Genomic DNA, 27,963 nt, shown 5'->3' on the forward strand with positions numbered 1-27,963 from the left:
GTGGCTCAGGCAGGTGTGTTTTTGGCAAATTTGGGTGGGACTGCACTGTGCGCTTTGTGCCTTGCCACTTAAAGCAGTGGTCCCAACCTTTTTGGCAGCAGGAACAGGTTTTGTGGAAGACAGTTTTTCCACAGACCAGGGCTGGGGGCAGGGGATAGTTTTGGGATAATTCAAGCACATTACATTTATTGTGCATTTTCTGTTATTACATTGTAATGTATAATGAAATAATTATACAACACACCATAATGTAGAATCAGTGGGCGCCCTGAGCTTGTTTTCCTGCAACTAGACAGTCTCATCTGGGGGTGATGGGAGACAGCGACAGATCAGGCATTCAATTCTCCTGAGGAGCAGGCAGCCTGGATCCCTGGCATGCACAGTTCACAACAGGGTTTGCAGTCCTATGAGAATCTAATGCTGCAGCTGATTTGACAGGAGGTGGAGCTCAGGTGGCCATGCTTACTCGCTGCTGCTCACCTCCTACTGTGCGGCCAGGTTCTAACAGGCCATGGACCCACACCCGTCTGTGGCCCTGGGGCTGGGGACCCCTGACTTAAACCAATTTAAAAACTCACCAGAGCTCACTATTTAAAGGGAGCCAACAGCAAATCCTCTAATAAGGTAACGGGAGTCCCTGCTTCCCCGCATTGGTCTCAACTTTGTCTTCTGTATTGTAGCTGGTCTCTAATGTGTAGGAGTTACAGCGGAGAGGTCTTTCCTTAGGGCACCTGTAGAGTCCCTCCTGAATGAAGGCTTCTGTGTGGACCTCTATTTTCTTTATTATTATTTTTTGAGACGGAGTTTCGCTCTTGTTGCCCAGGCTGGAGTGTAATGGTGCGATCGCAGCTCACTGTAACCTCCGCCTCCCGGGTTCAAGCGATTCTCCTGCCTCAGCCTCCCAAGTAGCTGGGATTACAGGCATGTGCCACCACGCCCAGCTAATTTTTGTATTTTTAGTAGAGACAGGGTTTCTCCATGTGGGTCAGGCTGGTCTCAAACTCCCCACCTCGGGTGATCCCCCTGCCTCGGCCTCCCAAAGTGCTGGGATTACGGGTATGAGCCACCGCGCCCGGCTGAGTGTGGACCTTTATTTACTGAAAAGCATTCAAAGCACATGGCTTGATGCGTGTCACAAGCTGGTTCCTCAGTCAGCATCTCATTTCTGTTTTTTTTTTTTGCATCAGCCTCTGAATCTTATGGGTCTCTGTGGATGCTGAAGTGATCCCAGGCACTGGGGGATGATGCCTCCCTCTCCAGAGAGTCACTTCACCTCTTCCTCTATGAATCTCCAGCCAGTGACCTCACTTTCTTACTGGGTTTGGGAACCTGAGAGGTCCCAAAGCTTGACTGGTATAGAGTTATTTCTCCAAACAAGCACACGGCACTTCCCAAGCCATCCTCTCAGATCCAGCGCCTACGCTCCGTGGGGCGTCATTCGGGTTGCTTGCTCTTTTCAGACCATCCCATCTGAGAGAGGAGGCAGCGTGGTGGAGGGAAGAACTGTCAGTGCGGCTCTGATTCAGACGCCTACCTTTGCCTCTGTGACCCTGAGCAACTTCAACTCTCAGGATCTGCTTCCGCATTTGTTTTGGAGACAGCAATGTCGTCTGTCAAGGTGTGAGGAATACATTAGGGAACATATGTGAAGTCCCTATCACAGTGTCTGGGACACAATGGACCTCCCAAGAGGATGGCCTGTTAGAATGGACTCTGAGCACCTTCTCTTCTATGCGGGCCCTCTCTTTATCGCAGGGCCTTCCAGACATGATACCTGTTATCAATGCCCTATCTTATTCCTGAGAATGGAATAACTCAGGTGCCAAGACTCCAAGCTCCTCCAGCTTGTTTTTAAAGCTGAGAGAGGGTGACTCCATTCCCCGCTGGTTTGTCTACCCATTCCCAGACAACCGCAGGGGAGTTTGGCCACCACGTGCATGTGCGTACTGTGTCTGCCTGCAGTCACCAAAAGGTACCCATGAGCAGACAACCAGGGGAAGAAAGTCTGACCTGGTGCTTCGGAGGATCTACACAGACTTCTGCTGAGTTTGCTGTTTGCTTCTACTCTGAGTAGCTTTTTATTAAGGTTGAGGGTAAATTCTTTTTAAGAAGTATTAATAGTTTTTTAAAATGAATCATTCCCTTTTACCTTTCCTCCAATGTCCCAGGACTTCTTTAAAAAGCTGGGGGTTTGGCCAGGTGTGGTGGCTCATGCCTGTAATCTCAGCACTTTGGGAGGCCAAGGCGGAGGACAGCTTGAGGCCAGGAGTTCAAGACCAGCCTGGGCAACATAGCAAGACTCCATCTCTGCAAAACAAAACAAAAGTTAGCAGGGCGTGGTGGCACGCACTGTGGTCCCAGGTACTTGGGAGGCTGTGGTGGGAGGATCACTTGAGCTCAGGAGATCGAGGCTACAGTGAGCTATGATCACACCACTGCACTCCAGCCTGGGTGACAGACTGAGACTCCATCTAAAAACAAAACAAAACAAAACAAAACATCTAGGTTGGGCGCAGTGGCTTATGCCTGTAATCCCAGCACTTTGGGAGGCTGAGGTGGGTGGATCACTTGAGATCAGGAGTTTGAGACCAGCCTTGGCAACATGGCGAAACCTCATCTCTACTAAAAATACAAAAATTAGCTGGGCATGGTGGCGGGTGCCTGTAATTCCAGCTACTAGGGAGGCTGAGGCAGGAAAATCATTTGAACCTGGGAGGTGGAGGTTGCAGTGAGCCGAGATCGTGCCATTGCACTCCAGCCTGGGTGACAGAGCGAGACTCTGTCTCAAAAAAAAAAAAAGGAAAAAGAAAAAATATATAAAATATAAATTAAAAAGCTGGGGTTTTGCCAATGACTTATCTTTTATTTATTTTTAACTTTTATTTTCTGAGATGGAGTCTTGCTCTGTCACCCAGGCTGGAGTGCAGTGGCGCGATCTCCGCTCACTGCAAGCTCCGCCTCCCGGGATCACGCCATTCTCACACCTCAGCCTCCTGAGCAGCTGGGACTACAGGCGCCCGCCACCACGCCTGGCTAATTTTTTGTATTTTGTTTAGTAGAGACGGGGTTTCACCGTGTTAGCCAGGATGGTCTTGATCTCCTGACCTGGTGATCCGCCCGCCTTGGCCTCCTGAAGTGCTAGGATTACAGGTGTGAGCCTGGCCCCGACTTATCCATTTTTAAATGAAATAACGGGAGCAGCCCAGGAATGGTTTTGAGATTGAGCAGGTGGCTGCTGCCAGAGTCCCCTCTTCTCTTCGAAGGCAATTGTGGCGTCCAGGCTGGGCTGTGTGTGGCCTGGAGTTTGTCTGCTTCCCCAGGCTTTGAAAAATGCAAGTACGCACAGAAGGAATGTTTGTTTAGCACAAATCTGATGTCTAGAGGAAGTGGTCTCCCTCCTCGCTTGTCCCTGAAGTAAACACAGAGGTCGCAGTTAAACAGGAAAGGCTGCAGGCTCAGTGCTGCTCCCCCTGACCCCCGCTCCCTTTTAGAAGGTATTGAGTCTCCAGCCAGTTGCAGGAAACCTGCTACTTTTCCATTCACAATGCAGCTGCCTAGCTCTCTATGGTGAGGACTGGAGTTTGACCAGATTTCTGATGAAAAGACAAAGCCCCTGGAAGCAGTGGGCCTCCAGTTGTGATGAAGCCCTTGGGTCTGCAGTGGGAGCTGTGCCCTCTGCTCGCTACCCTCTCAGCACGCAGCCTCTAGATGCAGCCACTCGAGCTGGCAGCCCACCTCAGCCTTGGCTTTGGTAGGGTGGCTGGGTTGGGTGCAGCTTCAGCTACAAAATGAAATGAGAGCTCAGTGCTCCCTCGGTATAGCGGGAGGAAAACCTCTTCCAATGAAGAAAAAGCCTCCCTTTCTTGACAAATGTCACAAGCCTGTGCTGACAGCTCCTTAGAATGGCATCTCTTGTTGTCCACAGCTCTCTCCAGGGCCTATCAGTGTCCAACTCTGAGGACAGGAGGTGCTCAGTAACGTGACCAAGCGAATAAATGCACAAAGGGGTGGCTCTGAATGTCCCACAAGAGACCAAGCAAATCATCGGGAATTTGGCCTTAGCCCTAACCTGCCCAATGCCTCCTGGGGGAGGGCGCCCCCATCACTGCATCCTCAGGAGGGTAAGCTTCAAAGCCAGCTCCCTGAAGAGGCTGTAACGGAAGGAGAAAAGCATCACAACACCGTGGTTTTCCAAGTGTTAGCCATTTATAAATAAGTACATTTGCTTTCATACATACAGTTCATTGTACAGATGACAATCTGTATACATGGGGCAGGAAAATGCATTCATTTGAACTTTTCACATCTATCTCACACAGCTCACATGTACAGACAATAAAACTGCTCAAGCAAGTACAGCAAAGGAAAATGTCTTTCCTTATACACAGGGGTCGGTGCCTCTGCAGGGTGTGGGCACCCACTGCACGGCTTCACAACTGTGTGGTGTTCACTGTATCGGGAGAGAACAAACATGCATTGGGTAATATACTGTACAGAGAAAGTCCTTTACATAGGAGTCATAGAAAACCTAAGGGAAAACTAAGTGCATTAAAGCTTTTTCCAGCAAGTGTCTTGAAAGGACAGCAAAGAGGAGGAAGAATCAAAATCATATTAGTACAAATCACTCTTTAATTGTAGACTGTACATGTCTGTACTAATTAAAATCATCTTGGATTTGGAGGAGACAGAACAGAGACAAAGATGCTGTGCTAGATGGAAAGGAGGCCACGCCTGAAAATGGCACCTGCCCTGAGCCTGATGAGGAACTGGCCTCACTCAGCAGGAATCAGCCAAAGGAAACAAAAAACAAAACCAAACCAGCACAGGAAGTGTAACTTACAGGATTTCCAACATCACCTGGGAATGAAGTGGAGATCTGGAGCCGGCATCTCTAACTTCTCCCCCCTCCCCAAGTAAATTGGTATGCAGTAAGGCAGGTACATTCAAGTACTGAATTTTCCAGAATTAACTCTTGTCTGGCTCTGGGGACCAAAGGGATTGAGTTGAGCCCCCTCTAACCAGACTTTCTGGTTAGCGATTAGCAAAAGAAAAATTCAGCCAGCAAGTGCTACAAAAACAAAGCAGCTAGGGCACTTCCGTTCCACAGAGTAGGTCTATCTGGAAAAATGAGCGCAGCGCTGGCCTGATCTCTATGCATCCAGCGGCAGCCTGGCAAGTCAGCTCAGCGTCGATATCAGAGTCAGCAGGAGGCAATGAGATGATAGGGGTGAGGAAACATGAAAGTAACACTTGATTTTTGGTGTCCAATTATGCGTTCATTTGGTACTGACTTTCAAAGCTCTGACTGTAGCCACCATGTGGCCACAAGCATCTCAGGGTGGCTCAGCTGCTGTGAGGCTTTGGACACCGAAATGAAGGTTACCAACACTTCAGCCCTTGAGTGGTCTGTATGACAAAAGGAGTTGATGAAAACCCAGTGATTATTCAAGTAGCTCTGCACAGTGGCTCCACCAGCCCCATTGTGCTTGTGTCCAGGCCCCCAGCCAGCCACCTTTTCTTGGGAGCAGCCAGAGCTGAGTTCAAGGCATTGCATGGTGAAGGGTTCCATGACACGTCTTTGTAGGTAGCTCTTACCCCTAAGCCCTTGGTTCACTGTTGTTAGTCATGGTAGATGGTTGGTCTGGAATTCCTAGAGGAAGAGGAGGAAGAGCTGCACCTCCCAGTGAGCAGGCCAGGACCGCGCAGCCCTCGGTGTGGAGGCAGCGGCCAGCTGCCTTTGCAGGTCGGTTTCTTGAGAAATGGGCAGCCCAGGAACAGACAGGCAGGATGGGCGAGGCTGCTGGGCACTGGGAGCATCAAGAGGAGGCTGGGCACAGGGGCAGGCACCTCTTGCCCCCTGGGATAGCCTGTTCCATTTTGTGGCAAAGATTCAGTGAGCACTGGTTTTGTCCAAGGCATTTCTGCAGTAGAAAAATAACTATCTCTGAATCAAACCCTCCAACTGTGACGCTTCTGGAGTTATAAAAGCTGGAGGCTGAGAGGAACTGAGAGGAGGGAGGCTCATGGGGAAGAAGGGCCTTCTCCACGTACCTATCCCTCTACCAGAGCAAGGGAGCTCTGGGCAACCTTCTCCCAGCCTCTGCCTGGCTGAAGTCCAAAGTATGTAGTGTTCAAAGAGTTCGTCTTGCACAACTGGCACAGATGCAGGAAGACCCCTTCCAGGCCTCTGTTCCCTTCTCCTGAACCTCTGAGCCTGACTGCCTGTTGCCCTGGAAGCAGCTCCTCTCCCCCGAGGGGATACCGCGGGTCTTTGCTACACAACAAGCACAGTGCAGAGCCACAGTGACACCTAGTGGTGAACTATGGTGAAGCACAAGTGACGTCCACATAGCCCACTGTATATGACTAAAATCTAAGGAAAAATACTTATGGATATTAAATTAGATACTGATTAATTTTTCATTTTTCTATTGGGTACATCTCTGGAATATAAAAATATCAATATTTAGAGAGGGGTTCATAAACTACTATACAATGTAAGGACTGAGAATACCCTTCTCCAAGCTGTTCTGTTTACAATAATTTAGGAAAAGTGTTTAATAATCCAGGCTTAACTACATGAGCAAACTTGTATATCTGGACAACGACCTGGGGTACTGTACATGATTCTAATTAATGGGATTTTCCTGAGCCATCGAGTTTAAGTTATACACATCTAAACAGAGGGGCACGTGGGGGAAGAGCGGGAAGGGCTTGTGCTCTATTAACTTGGGACTTTAATAGTGCACGTCTGCAACCCGGACAAGATACAACAGCAGATACAAAATGGTCTCCATTTTGTCATGCCAAATTCTCATGTTACACAGGTTTTCCCTTTACTTTGTAAATAAACATTAATTGTTAATTGTTAATTGTGTGCCTTACTGATCCAGTAGATAAAAGTAACCGTGTCTCAGGAGTCCCTAAGAACATTGCTGGAAAAGCACTTTAAAATCACTGCAAATATTTTTCATATTAAAAAATTCTTCATCTTTTTGATGCTTATATACAAGTTATTTCTTGTGCTGTAAATGTTGTATCCACTGCTTGATGTCTTTCCTTTCCTTTCCTTATTTTTTTCTTGAAAAATACACTAAAAGACAAGAGCAGTTCTGCTATTTTCTAATGAAGACATGACTCACACTTAAATACCCAGAACTTCAGTTACAAATTCAAACAGTAAAGTGCACCCGTTTATAGACATGATGTGATAGAAACCCATTAGTGCAAGAATCCCGGGCCAATGGAACATACAACTTGGTGAGAAACCCATTAAGCTGAAGTTTGTCACCTCTGTCCTCCATTTCAGGGTGGTATGAATTGAGTAAAACATTTCCTCCCACCTGAAGCCAGACACAGACTCAGCGAGTGTTTGTTGCTGGGGAAGGGGCAGCTCTGAAATACAGTACTCGGATCGTTCCATGGCAGTGAAGTAGCAAACAGGGCACAGGCAGTCTGCTTGTAAGGAAAAACGTCTCCTGCTCCAACAAGCTCTGGTTGGCATATTCTAGTCAAAAACGACTGGCATGCAGCAGTGACATCTACTCCCTCTTATCATGGCCCAAAAGAATTGCATTTTGACTGTTGACATTTTAGGTGTTTTGCTGAATAGGGTATAGGCCCTAAATCTCCTTTCTGTCCTGGAAAACTGAGAGACCGGGGGAGAAGTGGCATCAGTGGTGTATTTGTAAAGCTACAGGACCTGCTCACTCTCCTGGACAGGTGAGTGCGGGTGGATGTGTAGCGTTTGAAATGAGCAGAAGCACTTTTCTAACAGACACCGAGAAATTCTTCCGAATGCAGTGGCTCCTCAGCGAGAGGCGGTTGTAAGGAGTAAGATGCAAAGAGGCCAGCAGTGCCGAGATCTGGCCAAAAAGTGATCTGAGAGGCCACTGGGCTGCTGGCTAGATGCTGCCGCTAGAGCTACACGCTTCATCTTCCTGATGTGAGAGAGAGGGCTATAGAGATGGAGAGAGGATGCTGATGCCCACCCTGGTCTAGCTGAGAAGGTAGTCCTTAGGTATCAGGGAGGGTGGAAAGAGGCCAGGGCTTGAGTTAGTCCCACTAATTGCTTCCAGCACAAAGAGACAAGTCCTGGCCTGTTTTAGGTCTGGGGGTGGAGAGGTCCATCTATTTGGCAGAATCTAAATTAGTAAAGAAATGCTTCTGATCTCAGGTTCATGTTCCCTGTGTCTTAATGATCCCTTCAGAGGGCACTTATTATGACACATGGGTCTGGTCACAGCCAGATTTTTATTCAGGAAACTGCCCTTCCTGCAGCCCTTCCCTAACAGAGCAGAATGGTTCCTAGTAACAGAGAACGAATGCTTCTTTGTTTTGTTTCAGTTGCTTAGTTTGTTGGGTTGAATTGTTTAGTTGTAAGAGCTGATGTACAGCTAGTGCCAGGCCTGTGCCAAGGCTTTGCTTCCAATATTCTTGCTATCCACTCAATAGTGGCCTCACTCACTCAAAGTCAGCCTACCAAATGACCATGAGACCTAGAAGATGTGCACAGTGACCAGATCAGAAGCTTGCTGTCTATCTCATGCCCCCACCCAGGGCTACAAAACAGGGCTAAAAGGGATCTTTCTTCACCCTAAAACACTTTTTGCTGTGTCTGACTTTAAAATATCACACTCCCATAAATACTTCTAGAAAAAGAAAAGAAACAGTTCCTGTAATAATAGATAATCGAACTATAGATCTCAAAATGAAAGTAGACAACAACAGGCGGGACCCTGGGTGGAAATATGGGGACGCAGTCTTATGGTCCCGAGAGATTCCAATCTGCTTCTAAAAGAACCGGTTTCTGTATGACGCCATCTGGGTTTACAGAAAGAGGGCCACTAGAACAAAATCTGGCTGTAGGTGAACATCCAGCTAACGGGATTGTCACAGCAGCCAGCCTTTGGGAAGCGTTTCCTTTTCGTGGAGTATGACATTCAGTGATGTATCAGGATCTAAAAAGTAGATGTCTCCAGAACAGACTTCCTATCGCCTTTCACTGAGAATTTAGAACAATCTTTTTTGTTTTTCTATGTATTCATTCCTTCCCCTACCCTGGAAAAGCAGCAGCTTTTAGTGGTTGTTGGCTAAAAACCTAGAGAATAACTCTCAGTGAATTCTCTTAATAGCCACAATTCTCATCTAATTTCCTTGGCTGACTGCAATATTTAAAGGGCTGATTGTTTTTGACATGTTCCTATGATGCCTCTTGGAAAATCAATGTAGTGACATTTTACATAATTATATTGGGGTTTTCTTCCACTTTAGCATTTATTTCTTCTCTCTCTCTCTCTCTTTGATCCTTTTACCTCCCTAGGAAGACCAGCAGTAATCCTAATGTACACTGTAGACCTGGTGGCTGCAGGGCGCTGGCGGTCTGGGGAGGGGCCACAGCATGAGAGTGCGCTGCGGCTGGCTGTGTGGGTGACACTGGCTAAGAATGCAAAGGCAAAGGGGCATCACACTCTTTCTAAAGTTTCTAGAAGAAAACGAACAAGAACACCTTATTTTTTAAAAACGGAAAAAGACAATTACACAACAAGAACATCAGTGAAAGCGATTGTCTCCTGGAAAAAGCTGACCAGTGTGTCTGATCTCCCTGGGTTGAAGCACACGGCACGAAAATCTCCTCGCTGGCATCTGAAGAGAGGGAGAGAGCATGTGGCTGGGCACAGACAAGAGAAACTGAAGTCCTGGCTCCCGGGAGGCCGCTTCCCAGTCGGCTGCATGCAAAGGATTTCAGCATGTGGGCTGCCACCTCTGAACACCACACAGAAACTACATGAGAAATTAAGCCAGGGAGCTACCTCAAATGTGGAAACCAAGCCTGAAAATGTGCAGTGAAAACATATGGGTCTCACTCCAACAAAACGTCTTTTAAACATTAGACTCCACAAATGGTCTCTTTGGTTTGATAGGGGATGTCTGCCCTTGCCGAGAGTCTCGGGACAGCTGCCTGTACAGGTTGTCCTGGTATGCCTGAGCCACAGGTAGAGTCCGAGCTACCTTCACATCGGGATAGGAGGAGGCCTGGCTGACTCGCTCCAAGAGGTCTCCACGAGACCCATTAGCCAGCAACCCATGGGGGCTGTAATAATCGTCCTCCAGCAAATGGCCATTCTGTGCATTGTTGGTTTTGTTATAAAAGGCAATGTTGCTGATGGATGACGGTGGACTGAAGGACTCGGGCTGAGGCAGGTTGCCTGGAGACGTGGGACTGAGGACAGTGTCCACAGATGACACCGCCCAGGTCCGATTCTGCTGGTGGAGGTGGGGGTACTGCTGAGTCCGTGCTGTTTTGTCTATGATCCCCATGAACGGTGTGGTCCTGGATCGGGTGGGCTCACTGGGGTAACCTCCTTGAGTTGGAGACACTGGCGACAGCTCGTCACATGACCTCTCATATGCGGGTTTCAGTGGGATCTCCATTTGCTGGATGGAAGAAGATGGCCGGAAGGTCGGAGTTAGGTTGGAGGTGGAGGAGATACTATTGCTAGATGGAGAGAAGCGAAGGCCTACGCTTTGGGAATGCAGCAACGGCCTGGGAGTTGGCGGGTGGGGTTTGATTTCGTTAGGATTAACGCTAATAGGTCTTCTGATTAAATGTGATACATCAGGGGAACCTAGTTGGCTGGAGGAGCGCTCCAGATCTAGTTTTGAGTGACAGACTGGGTAATAGGACGCTGACTGGCTGCGTCCGATCTGCGGCGTCTGGCTGTATCTTGCGCCACCCCGGTATGCTGAGGAAGGCCGCTGTGGAAGGTCCTCTTTGGTCAACCCTCCATGCTGACAGATGGCACCTGCACTCAGGCTGGCTTGGACATGCTGCACCGGCCTCCCATCCCCTACGATCCCCCCAATTGACCCTTGATAAACCAACCGGCTCTGGCTGACTCCTATGTCTCCTTGTGAAGACTGGTATTTACTGGCCATTGAATGGGCTACTTGGCCATAGGCTCCTGTGGGGATGACGGTGCTTGAATGGACGGCTGGGCTGGGCTGGTTACTTCTCACAATCTGGGCCTTGGCAGGCTGTAGCCTGAGCCCTTGCTGGGGAACTGCCACAGGGAGCTGAGGCATCTGGTAGGGCCGCTGGGCCATTTTGGATAATGGAGATTTGGGTCTGCCAGGAAGCTGACTCATGTTTGTTTCCTGCTGATAGCGCACCGGTGAACCAGACTGGGATCTATAGACACTCATACTTTCAGCTGGAGGGCTGGCCCGATACTGAGGGCCTCTCCGGAGAGGGGAAGGGGGAGGGCTTGGGTATTCTTTGCCCTGCCCTCCCACAGGAGGGGGGCTGAAACGGTAAGATCCTCCCTGATGAGCCGGGGAAGTGTGTGGTGGGCTAGGCCTGTAATGTGAGTTCTGATGAGTTGGAGAAAGGGCAGGTGAGGTGGACTGATAGGTCTGTCTAGTGGGAGAGCCTACAGAACTACTGGACCGGAAGTCAAAAACCTGATGAGAGCCAAGAGGTGAGCTGGAGATGTAGGCTGAGTCCCGAGGCGGGGGAGAGGAGGGTGGGCTCTGGATGACTGGGAGCCCCTGGCTGGGCCGGGCCTCTGTCTGGAGGCCAATGGAAACATTTTCAACATCCTGTTCCAGGTACTCCTCCTCGAATATATCCTGTACAGAGTATATGTCTTCATGCTGTGGTTCAGGTTCTGCTTCTTCCGGCAACTGTTGCTGAGGCTGTGGTGGTGGCGGCGGCGGTGGTGGCTGCTGCGGCTGCTGCATCTGTCTACACTCTTCTTCCACTCGCAGCAGAAGCCTCTGGATCTCACGGTTGTTGGGACACAGCTTGATGGCCTCGTTCAGGTCCTCTAAGGCTGCTGCGAACTGTCTGCTTGACAAAATGTGAACACAGGAGCTGGAGTTATTCTGAATCCAGAGAAAGCACCAAGAGCTGAGAACATGGTCACTATCTCAGAGAGCTGTGGTGGCGTCTGTGGGAGTCTGGGGTGTTTCGGTTTAGTTGGATTTATAGGGAGGGAAACAGGTAGACTCATTCTGGAAGAGTCCGAATGATTCCCTAACCCATTCAGCCTCCATCTTCCTTCTGGCCTCTCTGGGAACAGTAGAGAAATGCCCCATTGTGTCAGTCCAGCCAGGCCCTTCAGGAAGTTGTGTTGGTGCCCAAACACACACCAGGCAGTATGGAAGTTGGGTGGGGTTGTCATTTACAGGGTCACTGTCAAGTAGCTTAGGAACAAAAATAACTACATATTTAAAAATCTTGCTGATCCAGCAGAAATTTTTCTTTATGTTCTCAATATTTTAGCTCCAAATTTCAGGCCTGTTCTACTCTAGGCAAGAACCCTGTCCTCTGCCCTTTCTAACCCTCATCTCTCAGAACTGCTGCGTCTCCATTTGCTCTATCAAAGCGGGGCAGGCATTAGGCTTGCTGACTAGGCCACTCAGGGCTGGAGCTGAGCTGACTCCAAGGAGACTCTAATTTACAAAAGAAGAAATGAACTGTCAGAGACACTCCCGTCTTCTCTACTAGTATCACCTGAGAGGGGCAACTGGCCTTGTGAAAAAGGAACAATCCAGAGGGAAGGAGAATTTGAGTCAGGTTTCTGTGAGGACTTTGTTACCCCAGCTAGATAAGAGTGCGATCACTGCCACCACCATCACTAGCCTCAACCTGGGTGTGATTTTCAGGACCATATGCCCCTGGTCATAGCAGTGAACCTGAAGCAGTTCTTTCCCATGCAGCTGGGGAGAAGGAGGGCAGGAGGCATAAGAGACAGTGACAAGTTACACAAAGATCACTGATGGCAGGTTCTAGGTTCTTCTGGGAGCTTTTCTGCCCACTGGCCAAACTACAGCAGATGGGCACGAGGAATGTGGAATGGTGTTCTCTTGGGTCCTCTCCATCCTGACAGTAAGGACCTCATGACTCCGTGTGTGTGTGTGGTGGGTGATGGTTTAGGCGGAAGGCGGTCTGATGCCACCAGACTTGAGGACAGCCCCAGAAGGAAGACTGACTAATCCGGGATTCCCCAAATGCCTATGGGAGAAGGAAGAGGAACCTGTGATGTTAAGTGAACCATCCTACTTTTCCCTTCTAAAAGGGGTGGTCGGATGCTCTGCTTAAGTGACCTCTTTAAGTCACCGTTGTCTCTTCATGCTAGCTGCTTCGGGCGTTGGAAAGTGCCTGAGATATGGCAGAGGCTTCTTGGAAGAAGCTGCCGTTCTCCAGTGAAAAAGTGTTTCTCCCGAAGTGAAACATTCGTGGTCTCCACAGCCCAGCAGATTTGCCGATCTTGAGCTGAGGGCTGTGCTATCAGAGCCATCCCCAAAGCTTGGCCCTGACAGTTCTCAAGGACAGAGATGTATTTGGGTACATATGCCCCAGGGTGGCCGACGCTGCCTTGGCCAAATTTTCAGAAAAGAGACCTCTTGCTTTCACCCTCTCTCTCTCTCCTCACCTGCTGCTGCGTTTTGCCCTTGCTCTCGCATAGTAAGCTTCATAAGATTTCGGTTTCAGCTCCAGGGCCTTAGTAGCAAATTCCTCCGCCATTCCAAAATCCTGTCATTACAATAGGTGTGCAAATGAGTCATTGATGAGATATAAAAAATAGACAACTTGGGAATAAAACAAATTATTTGTACATTTTTTGACATTCATGGATGGAAAGCCTGGGACGCTAGATGTGCCTGACATGGCTCTAGCCATGGGGCCTGTGGACTGCAAGTTCCTTCTGTCTTTGTCCTGTGTAGCCTTGCGACTGCTCACTGGACTTTAGCTGCCCAGAATATTAAAATAGTTTTAATCTTCCCTTTTTGCCTTTCTAATACAGTTCTCAGCCCGGAAGTCAAACACCAACCCTTTCCAGCGAAGCTCCTGAAGTTATCCACGCGTGTAGGAGGCAAACGCACACATCCACAACTCACGTGGACCCTGGTCTGAGCCCCACACCTTCCTGCTACATGCACTACACTTCGGCTTTCTAAGAGACAGGGGAGAAGGTGTCCTGTAAAGTCCAGGAAGATGACGTCTGTAAAGGAAACTGCACTGACTACGGAGACTAGAGGGAGAGGGGGTGTCAGACAGACTTGGGTTCAATTCTCTGACCAGCTTCATAACCCCCGAGTGTACGATGTATTTTCTCATCCATACCTACTCCAGAGGTAGTATCAAGTGTGATACAATATTTAAAAGCCCTGCACAGTTCCTGGCACACAGTAGGTGCTCATTAATTATCGTTTTCTTTCTATTTCAGAGGCTTCTCTGGTCTGTTCCTTTTCTTCACTGGTTCCTTACTTAGGAAACACTTAAAATTAAAAACAAAACAAAACAAAAGAAGAGAAGACCCCGGCTGTGACTGAGGTCTGTGCTGTTCCTGTGAGGAACATGCTCACAGGGCTGTGAACACAGACCGTGGGGTGGGGTGGGGAACAGCGCCGCCTAGACAGTCTGCGGTTTTTAGTATTCCCTTAAATACTAAGCTCAAAGGGAAGGTTCCCCCTTCTTTTAGTGTCAAAGCCACAGTATAGCATGGTAGCCTCTGGTTATAGTCATGAGTCCTAAGGCAGAAAACAAGGCCTTGGGCAGAACAAAGGCCCTGGGGCATAGGTAAAAACATTTTTAAAAAGTTGATGGGAAATCCTCTACCTAAGAAGACAGACGTCTGGTGCTTGGCACAGTACTGGCCCAGGAGGTGGTTAACAACCGCTTCTGAACAAATGTGGAGCTAGAAAGAATTTCAGCTTTTATGGGTCACCTTCTATCCCTGCTCTGCTTCCAGCCTTACCCTTTTATTTGTTCTTTTGGGACCATCATGATTCCTGAAAATATGAGGGCATTTTAAAAAGGTCTATTATTTGGTAGGGAAAAGAGATCAGTGGGTTGGCAGCAACTTCGGAGCTTTGCCTCATCCTGCTCGGCTGGTGCCAGGGGAGGCCTTGGTGCTGTCCCTTTCATTTCACAGGAGACCCCGTGGGCATGAAAACCTCACTGTCTCCCGAGACCACCACCCTCTCCCTTCCTGGCATTGGGGGGCCACTTCCACGTCCCCACTTCCCTCAGCACCATGGGGCAACTCTGCCTCTGAAGGTCATGGCTGTGTTCTCTGAGACAGTCAGGTTTATCTCAGGCTCCTTCCAAGTGTCAGGGTTTAGGGTCTGAAATGGATGATCTAAAGGTTACACACACAAATCATCTTTCTGGAAGATCCCTGGCCATGAGGTTTAAATTTTGCTTCCGTCCAGCTGAGTTTTTAATTGATCGATACGTCTGTACGGCTTGGATTGTGTTTATCTCCTGAAGAACTGTGAGACCTCAGGCTGGTGGATGTCAGAGACTCCTGATGCAATCTTAGCTATTTCCAAAACCCGAGAGAGGGTTCTTGGCTTGGAGTGTCTTTATGTTAAAGGGCAGTGGCTGAGGGAGCAGTGGCTGGGGGCATCTGAGACGGGTCTGCAAAGTAGGCAGGAAGGACCGTGGCCTACCAGGGAGACAGTCAAGGTCCAGGGGGAGTTCTGAGATTCCCTCTAGGATGAGAAGGGACATGGCATGCTGGGATACAAAGATGAGGAAAGAGGCAAAAAGTTCAATAGCCTCAGAAGTTAAACTTTCAAGACCATGGTCCTGAGCTCTCCTCTTAGCCCTTCTTCAAATGACAAGGGACTATACCTGAGAGTAACGACTACAATTCATATCTAATTGCAACTGGAATTCTAGTGACCACTGCTCTCACATTTTCCCAAAGACCAGAACATTGACTGGGTGGTATGGGGGTGGGAAAAGATTGTATTCTCATCACTTTCAGTGAAATTATGAACATTTAGAAAGCTGCAAAGTACTTGCAGCATTAATTTCTTTACAGTTTGAGATACAGATTATACTTAGACTTATTTCTTTCAAATTGCAAATGTCAGTGCTCTGTGAAGGACAACCAAGTTCCAAATGGGGCAGAGGAGGATTTCAGGGGCCTGGTAGAAGCTAATGAGTGACATGGGCTATCAGCTTCCAGGATTGCAGAAAGGAGTTGGGTGACAGGGACTTACGTTCATTTTCCTGCGACACCGAGAGAGGTTGAGGAGGAGAGACACCTTTAGTTCCCGGAAAGTTTTCAAGTCCTCACCAAACCCTTCTCTAGGGAACTTCTTCAGGGCGTACTGGTAGCGCTGGGCAGCTTCCTTTACTTTACCTTTCTAATGGGAGCACAAGATGGCGAAACACACAGTTGGTCTGAGGAACAGCTGAGGAAGTGTGGTCCCCACTCCCTTCCTCTTCTCAGCAGCTGTTACTAAGGGCGAACCCTCCCAAACATCAGCCTAGAGAGGAGTTCTGGCCCTGATGGTGAGGGCAGAAGGGTCTAGTCTTTTCTATAGGAAACTCATCTGGCAGGAAAGGCAAGGTTGAGGGGATACCCAAGATACAAGCCAGGGAGACAAAGCCTTGGCAAATGGAAGGCCCCAGACCCTGGCTTCCCAACTGGATTCCAAAGAGGCTGACCATGCTCATTTCAAAGTTCCTTTTGCTTGAACTGATCTCTACAGAACACATATGACTTCCTAGTCCCAAGCACTCCAGTTATTACTTCTTCCTTAATTTCTGGCTTGTCTGGAGAACTCTTTTTTTGGTCTGACAATCCACCTGATCAGCCCTCTAGAAGTCATTCTCTTACTCACGAAGGATGTGGGAGCTAAAGCAGTCTAGCGGTTGCTTCCCTAATCTCATGGCATAAAATAATACCAATCAGTGTTCCCCATTTTCGGAAAAGGCATGGAGCAGGGTGGCAGTAGAGAAGTGAAGTTTAGAGTTTGTGATTCCACCTGATGTTGCGGGAGGGATTATCCAAGATGAAGTAAATCTATGACCAATTTAGAGATCTGGCCATAGTGACCTTAAACTTTTCTTTCACTTTGTATCTGAAAATCTATAAGCTGAACCCAGAAAGATGCAGGCAGCATCTCCCACCCCTTTAGCTGATCGTTATCCACTCTATTCCTTCTCTATACTTACAACTCCACAGGGATCCCAGTCTTTTACTTTTCCCTTAGCACCATTCATGAAGGAGAGATTTGGAATCTTTCAAGGTAGAATTCTGAGGGGTACAATAATGGCACTGCATATTTTCATTAAGAGGACTTCTTGCCTCAGAATACCAGAAGTTATGCTATAGCCAGGACATAACCTGAGAGCAATGCCATTGTGAAGTCCATAAATATGACATCTAGGGTAATGAGGACTTTCTTTGAAGTTGCGTAAAATCAAGGTTGGGCCAGGGCTTAAGCTTCCTGAAAGCCTGAGAGTCCTAGATTACCATGACTCACTCAAAGGGTACTTAGAAGATAGAATTCTGCTCCTAGGAACTTGTACACTCCTGACACAGGTGAGAATAATATGCTTCACAACTATTTTTCCTTAACTTTTAGTCCTGGGGAAGTGTCAGTGATGCCTGCTGCCAAAAACTGGGTTGGATTTGTATGAAGTTTTGGGGGTGGGTAATCCAGCTGATCTCAACACAGTGCGATGACTTTGACATGGAATAGACCACGGAGTTTATTTATGTCAGGGTGTGGAGCCTTCAGCTTGGACTGTGAGTACAAAAAGACTCCATAGTTTTTATAATTGTTGTCATTCAGTGAATGATTTCAAACAAAATCTTATAATTGCTATTTGTCTTGGTTTCCTTATCTTTTTTTTTTTTTTTTTTTTTGAGACGGAGTCTCGCTCTGTCGCCCAGTCTGGAGTGCAGTGGCGCAATCTCGGCTCACTGCAAGCTCCGCCTCCCGGGTTTACGCCATTCTCCTGCCTCAGCCTCCCGAGTAGCTGGGACTACAGGCGCCCGCCATCTCGCCGGCTAGTTTTTTGTATTTTTTAGTAGAGACGGGGTTTCACCGTGTTAGCCAGGATGGTCTCGATCTCCTGACCTCGTGATCCACCCGTCTCGGCCTCCCAAAGTGCTGGGATTACAGGCTTGAGCCACCACGCCCGGCCTGGTTTCCTTATCTTATTCAAGATGCTGATAAGCTATTGTTACGTACTTTTTAATCTATGTATATATTATGACATATGAAAGCTAGGATCAACATAATGGAAATAGCTATACTACATAATTTTACTTTTACTTGTCCCATGAGTTTCCAGATCCTACCTAACAGATTCCATGTAGAAATCGACATAACCACTGGTTAGTGACCAGGTGAAACCAGGGCTTTAGGTTGGTCAGCTGCAGGCAAGTATAGGCTACCCTTGCTCTCTTGGTAAGGCAGAACCCCAGGATCCCCAACATATGAGGCCATCACTGAGGAACAGTATTTTCCCTTGGCCTCTACTACAAAAGATGAGAATTGATTTCAAGACTTTGGAAGATTCTACACATAGAAAACAGCGAGTGGCCATTCTGAAGAAACTGTGTCCCTCCCTCCCCTCACCTTATAAAACATGTCCCCCTCTTCCATCAGCTTGCTCAAGAGGATGATCATGATGTCTGGCTTGGAGGTGGCCATCGCCCATGTGGCTGGACCTGTAGTGTACAGGATGCATGATGGGTAAAAAACTCATACAATGTAAGGGTGGTAGGAAGCTAGGTGAAAAAAATACCCTGGGGGAATTTCTGCTGAGAGAACAACTTGCTCCACAATCAGTACCTCATCTTTTAGACCTGGGAGTATTTTAGTAACTCCCACTGCCAAGAAGCTGCATTGGATTTGTATTCACCTTAAAATAAGAATATTGGAACCATGTGAGCCTGCCCCACATGAGGGCAGCAAAGCCTGCATGCTGCATGTGGGGAGGCAATGGCTCAGTTTGGAATTATTTTAAATAAGGAAATTGGGAGAAAGGATTTATATTAAACATTACCACAGGATTTGAAAAGTCCAAAAAGGGTAATTTATTTTGGATTTGGGACTCAAAACCCCCAGACGTTTAGCCTCTTAACTTTAAAATATGTACTTTGCAGAAGGGAAACCACTGATAACTCTAAAGCTTCCCTTAAATGATAAGTACCCACTAGGACTCCCCGGGATTCACTTTGAAGCAGGAGCACAGTTCGAATGTCAATCAGACGTGAAACAAACCAACATTACTGAGGATGACTTTACCCACAAAAAGAAAGAAAAGGTTACATTGATTAGTTTACAAATGCCTGAATTATTTACAAACTATGCTTTTCAAGGTTAGTTATCAAAAGTTCAAGTTATTCTCTACAACAGTCATTAAAAAAAATCTTCTTTTAAGGTGAAGTAAATTAAAAGATTAGAGGTGTAGGGAACTCATGCAGGCTAAACCAAAGAGGAGAAGGCAAAGCTGACCAAGCCATCAGACCACGCCTGATGCTGACAGCGGTGAAATATACCTCGTGGGCGACTCGGTAACGTCTGACAACCTTCAAAGAAAGGAGAAAACAAAAAGTTGTAGGAGAGGAAAAAAAAATGGATGAAGGTGAAAAAAAAAAAAAAAAAAAAGAAGGAAAAAGCAGCAGTGAGAGGCAGGCAGCACAAAGCCAGCATATCAGCCAACCCTCGTCTACAGGTCCGTGGGCTTGGGGAGCAGCTGGGACAGCGGCAGCAGGGACTTGAGTCTGAAGCACATTCAGAGCAAGGGAAAGCAGAGGCTCACGGCAGTGCAGAGGCCCAGGATGCCACAGGGTGGGGCTGGTACAGAGGCAGTGCTGAGAGGTGCTTAAGGCCAGAGCAGCCTCCTGGCTAAGGCTACAGGGGACATGGTAGAGAACCACGTGGTTCTGGACACAGGGGACTGCAGACCACGGCTCACATGGTGCTTTCTCTGGGCCAAGAGCCTCTCTGTTCACTTGGACAATATTGGGCCAGGGAGGAAGGGGAACTATATATGCTCACACCAAATACCCAGGGCAGCCAGACCACTGGACCAGTCTGGCCCCTGGGCACAGATGGCCAACACCTTCTTCCCTTCTCCTACCTATCTTGGCTCCTTTCTTCAGAAGAGTGACAACAACAGAAGTGTTCCGGCACCCCACTGCCCTATCCAAAGGGCGCATTCCACTGTAGTCAACATGCTCGATCATGGCCCCGTGATCTACCAGGAACTGAACCTAGGACATGGATCAAGCAGAGCAGTTAGGACAGGTGTAACGGCTCAGCACTGTTCCACTGAGGGCTCTGGCTGCTGCCTGCCCTTTTTCAACTGCTGGCCTGAACCAGACTATGCCGCCATGGTATTTCAGGCCTTAGCTATATTCTTGATCTTTAATAGCATTTTGAATATTCTTGCTCTCTAGCAAGTATAGATCTGAGAGCTCTGTATCACGAATCATCAATACATCACTCCACTTTCAACTCCAGGTAGTATGGATGGAGAACAGCCCTCTCTCTGCTCTCCTGAGGCTTGTTTAAAGGTACTTACCACCTCAGCATCACCATAGAAAGCTGCCAGATCCAGTGGGGTACGGCCATTCTTGTCAGCATGGTCTGTGGCAGCTCCGTTATCCACCAGAGAACGTACTACTGAGAGATGGCCCTTCAAACAAGCCCAGCTGAGGGCTGTCAATCCTTCTTTGTCCATGAGAGCAATGGAGGCACCTTCAAAGGCAAGTGATAGCACAGGGCTGAGGAGACATGGAAACGCACAGCAGGAGGGGAAGCACTGAAGGGGAAGGGGCATGCTCCTACAAAGAACACCGCTCATTTCCGGACTATTTTCATTTTAAGACTGATCCTGGTATGCCAGTTACATCTCAACTGTTAAAAGTTCATCCTACAAGCTTGCAATAAAACAGATTCCAGTTGTTTTATTGGGTATTCAAAGTCATCCACAATCTATTCCCAATTACTCTCTATACCTGTTTTATTATTCCCCTGTGAGAATCCTCCACTTCGGCCAAATGGATGTGCTCACTGCCTCTTGGATCTCCCGTCAATCCTCCCACATCCTCACTCTCTGCCTCTTGGATCTCCCGTCAATCCTTCTGCATCCTCACTCTTGGTCACGCTGCTCCACGTGTGTGGAAGAGCTTTTCTTCCCCCATAACTTGCCTGACTTCTTGCCATTCTCTAAGAACTATCTCTATCCTCCTGCCTCTAAGAAGCTTCTCACAGTTCACTGCTACCTCATCTTAATTAAATATGCTTAACATAAGTCAACTTATTCCATTATTTATCTATTTTTATGTATCCTATTTGCATGTAATAAATTCTCAATGAGCGTTTTTCTTCTTCTTCCTCTTTTTTTTTCTCTCTAGATGGAGTCTTGCTCTGCTGCCCAGGCTGGAGTGCAGTGGCCCAATCTCAGTTCATTGCAACCTCCACCTCCCAGGTTCAGACACTTCTCCTGCCTCAGCCTCCCAAGTAGCTGGGATTAAAGGCATGCACACTACGCCTGGCTAATTTATATATATATATATTTTTTATTTGAGACGGAGTCTCGCTCTGTCGCCCAGGCTGGAGGGCGGTGGCCGGATCTCAGCTCGCTGCAAGCTCCGCCTCCCAGGTTCACGCCATTCTCCTGCCTCAGCCTCCCGAGTAGCTGGGACTACAGGCGCCCGCCACCTCGCCCGGCTAGTTTTTTTTATTTTTTCGTAGAGACAGGGTTTCACAGTGTTAGCCAGGATGGTCTCGATCTCCTGACCTCGTGATCCACCCGTCTCGGCCTCCCAAAGTGCTGGGATTACAGGCTTGAGCCACCGCGCCCAGCCTTATTTTTATATTTTTAATAGAGATGGGTTTCACCATGTTGGCCAGGCTGGTCTTGAACTCCTGACCTCAAGTGACCTGGCTGCCTCGGCCCTTATCACACCGGAGCTCAGTGAATGTTTTCTGAACTGAGCAGAAGCCTTCCACTGATAATAGTGCTAACTCCTTGAGACAGTCTCATCAAATAGGAGCCCAGGACATGTTTGTCATTGATCACAGGACCAGGCCACCTTCTCCCTCCCCAGGTGGGGAAAATAAACACACGAGAGGACACTGAGCTCAGGCCACGAAAGAAATCTGGAGTTTAATCTAATAAAGTTAAATTCATAGAATCAAAGAATAAAATGGTGGTTACCAGAAACTAGGAGGTGGGGGAGATTGTGGAGATGTTGGTCAAAGACATACAATTCACTTAGAAAGAAGAAATAAGTTTAAGAGATCTACTGTACCGGTTATTAACCAGTAGACTAAATCTACTCTATAGTTCTTAACTATAGTCATAGTGATAGTTAATAACAATATATACTTGAAAATTGCTATGAAAGTACATTTTAAGCATTTTCAGCAGAAGAAAAAAGATAAGTGTGTAAGGTAAGGCACACGTTAAGTAGCTTGAGTTAACCATTCCACAATGTATACATATATAGCTTGAGTATCCCTAATCTGAAAATCTGAAATTAGAACTGCTCCACAATCTGAACCTTTCTGAGGGCCAACATGACACTCAAAGGAAATTCAGATTGCAGCATTTTGGATTTCACATTTTTGGATTAGAAATGCTCAACCAGTAAGTATAATGCAAATAGTTCAAAATACAAAAAATAAAATCCCAACAGAAGCGTTTCAGATAAGGGATATACAACCAAGCATTTCAGATACGGGATATACAGCCTGTATCAAAACATCACGTTGTACACAATACTGCTCCTTTTTACGGTTAGATATGTTTAGCTACACAAATACCACTGTGTTACAACTGTTCACAGTAACTCAGTGCAGTAATATGCTGTACAGGTTTGTAGTCTGGGAGCACCAGGCTGTACTATACAGCCTAGGTGTGTAGTAGGCTATACCGTCCAGGTTTGTGTAAGTGTACTCTATGATGTTTACAAATGACAAAATCACCTAAGGACACAGTTCTCAAAATGCATTTCTCTGAACCTATCCCCATGGTTAAGCAATACATTATGGCATATTCAATTTTTACTTGTCAATTAAAAAAATAAATATTTCACTAGATGCAGTGACTCACACCTATAATCCCAGGACTTTGGGAGGCCGAGGTGGGAGGACTGCTTGAGGCCAGAAATCTGAGACCAGCCTGGGCAACATGGTGAGACTCTGTCTCTACAAAAAACTAAAAAATTAGCCAGGTGTGGTGGTGTGAGCCTGTAGTCTTAGCTACTAGGAAGGCTGGGATGGGAGGATGAGATGGGAGCATTGCTTGAGCCCAGGAGTTCCAGGCTTTGGTGAGCTATGATCAGGCCACTGCACTCCAGCCTGGGTGATGGAGTAAGACCTTGTCTAAAAAAAGACAAAAACAAGAACAAAAAACAAATACAAATCAAATAAACAAGAAATTCAGAGTTTAAACTACTCAGCCTTATTCAATAATTCCATTCCCCCCTTTTAAATTCTCCACCCACCCTTTCATATTCTGGATCTGTTTCCCTTCAACATTTCCATTTTCACTTGAAAGGATCAAGCATACTTGACATGCTGTTTTGTAATCAGTCTAAAATCCAATCTACAACTGGTTCTTAAGGCCCAGACTGTAAGGCCTTCGATGGCAAGAAGCGCATCATTTATTTGCTAGAAGAGTACCTAAGACAACTCTTTCCACACAGTAGGCAAGTCATATTTAACTACATCAGAGACCAACTTACTGCACCAGGACACTTGGCTGCCCCCTCAGCTGGTCAGGATTCAGGTATCAGCTCAAGCTTAGGACCTGCCACAGCAGGCTCAGGGTTTACTCAGCAGTTATCTAGCCTATCACCTTTGCATCCCTAGAGGTCAGGAGAGTTTGTGGTTTCCCACAGGAGGATGAAAAGCTGCAAGGGACCATATCTTAATCCTGACGAGAGCCATTTATGTAATAGTATAGTTTGTAATTAAAACACTGACTCTAACATGGAATAAGTTTAAATACGGAAGAGAGTCCAAGGCATTTTCTCAGATACAACATCTATAAATTTCCTGGACAAAGTATCCAGTGGTGGAAAAAGTAGGATAAGAAAGTTTTGGATGTATATTACAGATGAACTGATTTTCCAAAGATAAGGAAAGAGAAGAAATTAAAAGGAGATACATATGAAACAAATCCATAATATGTTAAACACTTCCAAAATCCAATTTGTAATCTTCCTCTTCTGTTTTTTCTTTCTCTTGCAGTTAATGAAATCACAATTCTTCCAAATGTCCATCTTACAACTCTGGACTTATCTTTAACTCTTCTATCCTTATTTCCTACATCTAATCAGACTTCATATCCAAAATACCTCTTGCACATAGCCCTTTTGTTCTATTCTGAAAGCTACTGCCCTTGGGTTAGGACCTTATTATGCCTCATCTGTTCCATTACAAGGGCTTCCTAACTGATCTCCTGGCTCCTTTATCAAATCCACTATTCACATACTGCCAGAGTGATTGTTTTTAAAGCATAACTCTACCATCAATTCCTTATTTAAGAATTTTAAAAGCCTCTCCAGATTCCTTTAGAATTAAGTCCAGATTCTTCTAACTTGGTCCTTTTCCATTTCCATATACCTTTCCAATTTTATTTTCTGTAGTCCTCTTACACTTTACTAGACAGCCTACATATTTCTCCAAACCTGTCACTCCTCTTTGGCCTTTCATCTATGTTACTTCCTCTCCCTAAATATAGAACATTTTTCCTCTTCGAATTTCAAAGTCTGTCCTAGTCTAACCCAGAGGACCCTTGTATCAGAGCACTCAGGATTCTCTGCTTTTTAAGGTATTTATCTTTGTTTCATCTCTTCCTTGCCACATTATAGACCCTTTGAAGGCACAGATTATAGTAATTACAAAAATCAGAATCACTCATAGTTCCTAGTATAGTGTTCTGCTAACAACACAGTCTAAATAAATCTTTGTTGAATTCATTAAGCCTCTCATTTAAATGTGGAAAAAAATGAAACAGTACAAAGATGAAAATGTCTTCACTGGTAAGGGAGAACAAATACCTGGAATCTATGACTATGGAGCCTCGACTGGCACATGACAGGTACTTTGCAGCTATCTAGAGGTTATCAGGGGCTCAAGAGGTCCTGCCTCTTTCAGTGGACTTGGTTTGTTCTGGAATATTTACTCCAGACACATCTTATCTTGAGAATTCAGGCACATTCTCCCTCCTCCCTGCTTTCCCCAGCAGAAATGAAGATAGATATCATGAAGCCAAATTTCTTTGGTAGCTTATATGGGGAAGGCAAGAGCCACTTTGCATCCTGTAAGAGCAACTCTCTGATTCTGACCCAGTCTTGAGTCTGTGGAAACAAATCTTACTTGAGGGATCCAGCTCAAGATCCAGTAAGTCTCTGATTGAGCTGTAGTTTGAAATCTTAGAAGAAACCTAAATTTCTTCCTAATTAAACTACCCTCAGTTGCTCTGGCCTAGGCATAATTCTTCAAGAGGTTGGTTTCCTTGAAGGAAAGTACATGTGCTTGTGGATGTAATTACAGACATTTGGGTCCAGTTTACTAGTAGAAGAGGCTAATTGGAATGACCACCTCTGACTGCCTCTTGCTTCAAGCAAATGCTCAAGCTCCACTAGATGGCACTGCGGAGTCACCAGTGATGAGCTTTTGCTACTACAGAGGTCCACCATCAGCAGCCACCGTTATGCACAGGCGATGGAGGTCACAGCAACCAAAAGGAGCCTGACGTGCTTTACGATGGTGGTGTGATCAACATCTCCTTTAACTTATTTCCCATTCACCAGGAATTTGTGGATGTTGGTAAGTGTCAAAAGGAATTTATTACAACGGGTAATAATCTGGATCCCCCAAGGCCGGGCGCGGTGGCTCAAGCCTGTAATCCCAGCATTTTGGGAGGCCGAGACGGGTGGATCACGAGGTCAGGAGATCGAGACCATCCTGGCTAACACGGTGAAACCCCGTCTCTACTAAAAAATACAAAAAACTAGCCGGGCGAGGTGGCGGGCGCCTGTAGTCCCAGCTACTCGGGAGGCTGAGGCAGGAGAATGGTGTAAACTCGGGAGGCGGAGCTTGCAGTGAGCTGAGATCCGGCCACTGCACTCCAGCCCGGGCGACAGAGCGAGACTCCATCTCAAAAAAAATAAATAAATAAATAAAAAAAATCTGGATCCCCCAAATAAGATCCCACAGTCAGCAGGGGTCTTCACTGGCATTTGCCTCCTTTGAATTCAAGAAAAATATTAGTTGTGCAGGCTTACAAAAGAATTGATAAACTTGAAGTCAAAACACAATCCCTGGAAGATGAACATTTATTGAGTATATATTTTTTGAAAGTCAAAGTTTGGAGACTACTGATCTGAATGAGAATTTAGAATATGTTAATTTTATTTAAATCCCTCCAGTCATAAAGAAATAGAGTATTAGAGTTAGAAGCACTACACTGAATACAAGAGGGGAGGAGATAGCCTTTCATTTTCCAACCAACTGGATTAATATCTGTTCTTAGCATCTCCTGGGATCCATTGCTGGAAATCATGAGTTCACCAGGTAATGATGGACACTGGCCAACCAGCTCTAGCATCCCAAGACTAACCTTGTGCAAGTAGAAAGTCCACAGTTCCTAGATGGCCTTCCGAAGCAGCCATCATCAGGGGAGTGCGGCCTTGCTTGTCTGCCATGTTGACATCAGCTCCATGGGTGAGTAAAAGATCAACAATCTGCAAGTGCAGAGAAACAGGGACCAATCAGCCCAAAGAAGAGCTGTGGAGAAGACAAGTGCACACTATCTCATACTCTGTAGGAATTCCTACTGCTGTACCAGTCACCTCTCTATGCATCTTTCCACTACCCTCTAGAAGTACCTGCAAAGTCCTAGTACCATGTGATTTAATCTCTAACTCTCTTAGGGACAGCCAAATGAGAAGGATTCAACTCTCAATGTCTTACTCAGCTACTAAGTAAAAAAGAACTTAACAACAGTCAAGATGTAGGATTAAACAATCCCATAATGGAAGTTCCAACATAAATCACTCCTTCATTGCCCTCTAGTGGTTGCAAATTTGCCTGCAGTTAATACTTCCAACTGAACTGAACATAATGAAGTGTCTCTGATAACTCTTTAGGGCTGTTTGGCTTCTACAGCCTTTTTTCTATTGAAATACTTCTGAAGACTATTATCAGTGTGCTTTCCTTTCCATCCTAAGTGTATAAATTAACATTTATCCAGAATCCAAACATCTAAAAGGATTGTATCATTAGAATTTGCATTCACTGTATTTTCTTTCAGTAAGTCTCAGACATCTGCAAGTGAGTGATTAGCGTAAGTTCCCTGAGAAATGAACCTTCCAAGGAGACTTTGGATACTGTGTAATGTGAGAAGGAGGTCACTCTATTACCAGGACAAAAGTAGCTAGTCCTTCTATACAAAGTGATCGTTTTGAATGTTAACTGTCGTATTCTCAATTAACCAGAATATTCACAACAAAGGTCCAAGTCCTCAAACCTGATCACTGCTGGATAACCCAAACTTTACTTGTGATCATTTTGCTCTGTGTATCAGAAGTCCTCACATAGAACTCAGTCCTGCCTGAGGGACCAGAAGTGGTCACCCTGCTTACCTGCCAGTGGCCCTGGCGCACTGTGCTGAATAGTGGCACTGCCCCTCGGCGGTTTGGCTGGGCCACTGCTGCCCCTTGTTCCAAGAGCAGACGGCACACCTCCAGTTTGCCCCTTCCGGCTGCAGCTGTTAGGGCTAAGGGCAGAGAACAAAGACTGAGGATAGTGGTTCTTGTCCTCTCCAGTGCTCCATGTTAAACGTGACATATCCCTGTGTTTCATTAATGTAACTGCTACTTTACTTCTAAGAATGATGATTTTTGTCACCTTTTCCTTAAAGAAAAGTTGTAAAGAAAAATAATGAATAAAGACACATTTAAATTGCCTCACAATATTTGGGGACAATTATAATAATAATAAATCTATTGAAAACTCACCTTTAATCCAACTCACTTGGTTTCATTTTCCCTGACTAGACTGTTTTGGTCTACCTCTCGTTTGGTACCTCTTCCTAGCTACAAATTTTGTTAGTCTACGTGTGTGTGGAATCTAAAGACAAGATCTTTGCAGAGATAAAGATTTTTTTTTTTTTTT

At 46.4% G+C, this 27,963-nt stretch overlaps 1 protein-coding gene across 5 annotated transcripts in view; it reads right to left on the reverse strand.

Moving 5' to 3' along the window:
* Positions 1–4,184: 4,184 nt before the first annotated feature.
* Positions 4,185–27,963, reverse strand: part of TANC2 (tetratricopeptide repeat, ankyrin repeat and coiled-coil containing 2) — a 476,614-nt gene continuing 452,835 nt past the window's right edge. For 3 of the 5 annotated variants that reach the window (XM_033184062.1, XM_033184060.1, XM_033184064.1), the window contains 9 exons: positions 27,432–27,565; positions 26,408–26,531; positions 20,351–20,526; positions 19,907–20,039; positions 19,323–19,352; positions 18,397–18,488; positions 16,021–16,167; positions 13,440–13,540; positions 4,185–11,848 (listed from right to left, as the gene is read on the reverse strand). In XM_033184062.1, coding sequence (XP_033039953.1) covers positions 9,883–11,848; positions 13,440–13,540; positions 16,021–16,167; positions 18,397–18,488; positions 19,323–19,352; positions 19,907–20,039; positions 20,351–20,526; positions 26,408–26,531; positions 27,432–27,565 — 2,903 coding nt within the window. In that variant the 3' untranslated portion in view covers positions 4,185–9,882. The remainder of the gene's footprint in view (positions 11,849–13,439; positions 13,541–16,020; positions 16,168–18,396; positions 18,489–19,322; positions 19,353–19,906; positions 20,040–20,350; positions 20,527–26,407; positions 26,532–27,431; positions 27,566–27,963) is intronic. The other 2 variants (XM_033184063.1, XM_033184061.1) reach the window with 1 other exon arrangement.

This window comes from Trachypithecus francoisi, unplaced genomic scaffold, assembly GCF_009764315.1.
Source record: "Trachypithecus francoisi isolate TF-2019V2 unplaced genomic scaffold, Tfra_2.0 Lachesis_group20, whole genome shotgun sequence".
NCBI classification, from domain to species: Eukaryota; Metazoa; Chordata; class Mammalia; order Primates; family Cercopithecidae; genus Trachypithecus; species Trachypithecus francoisi.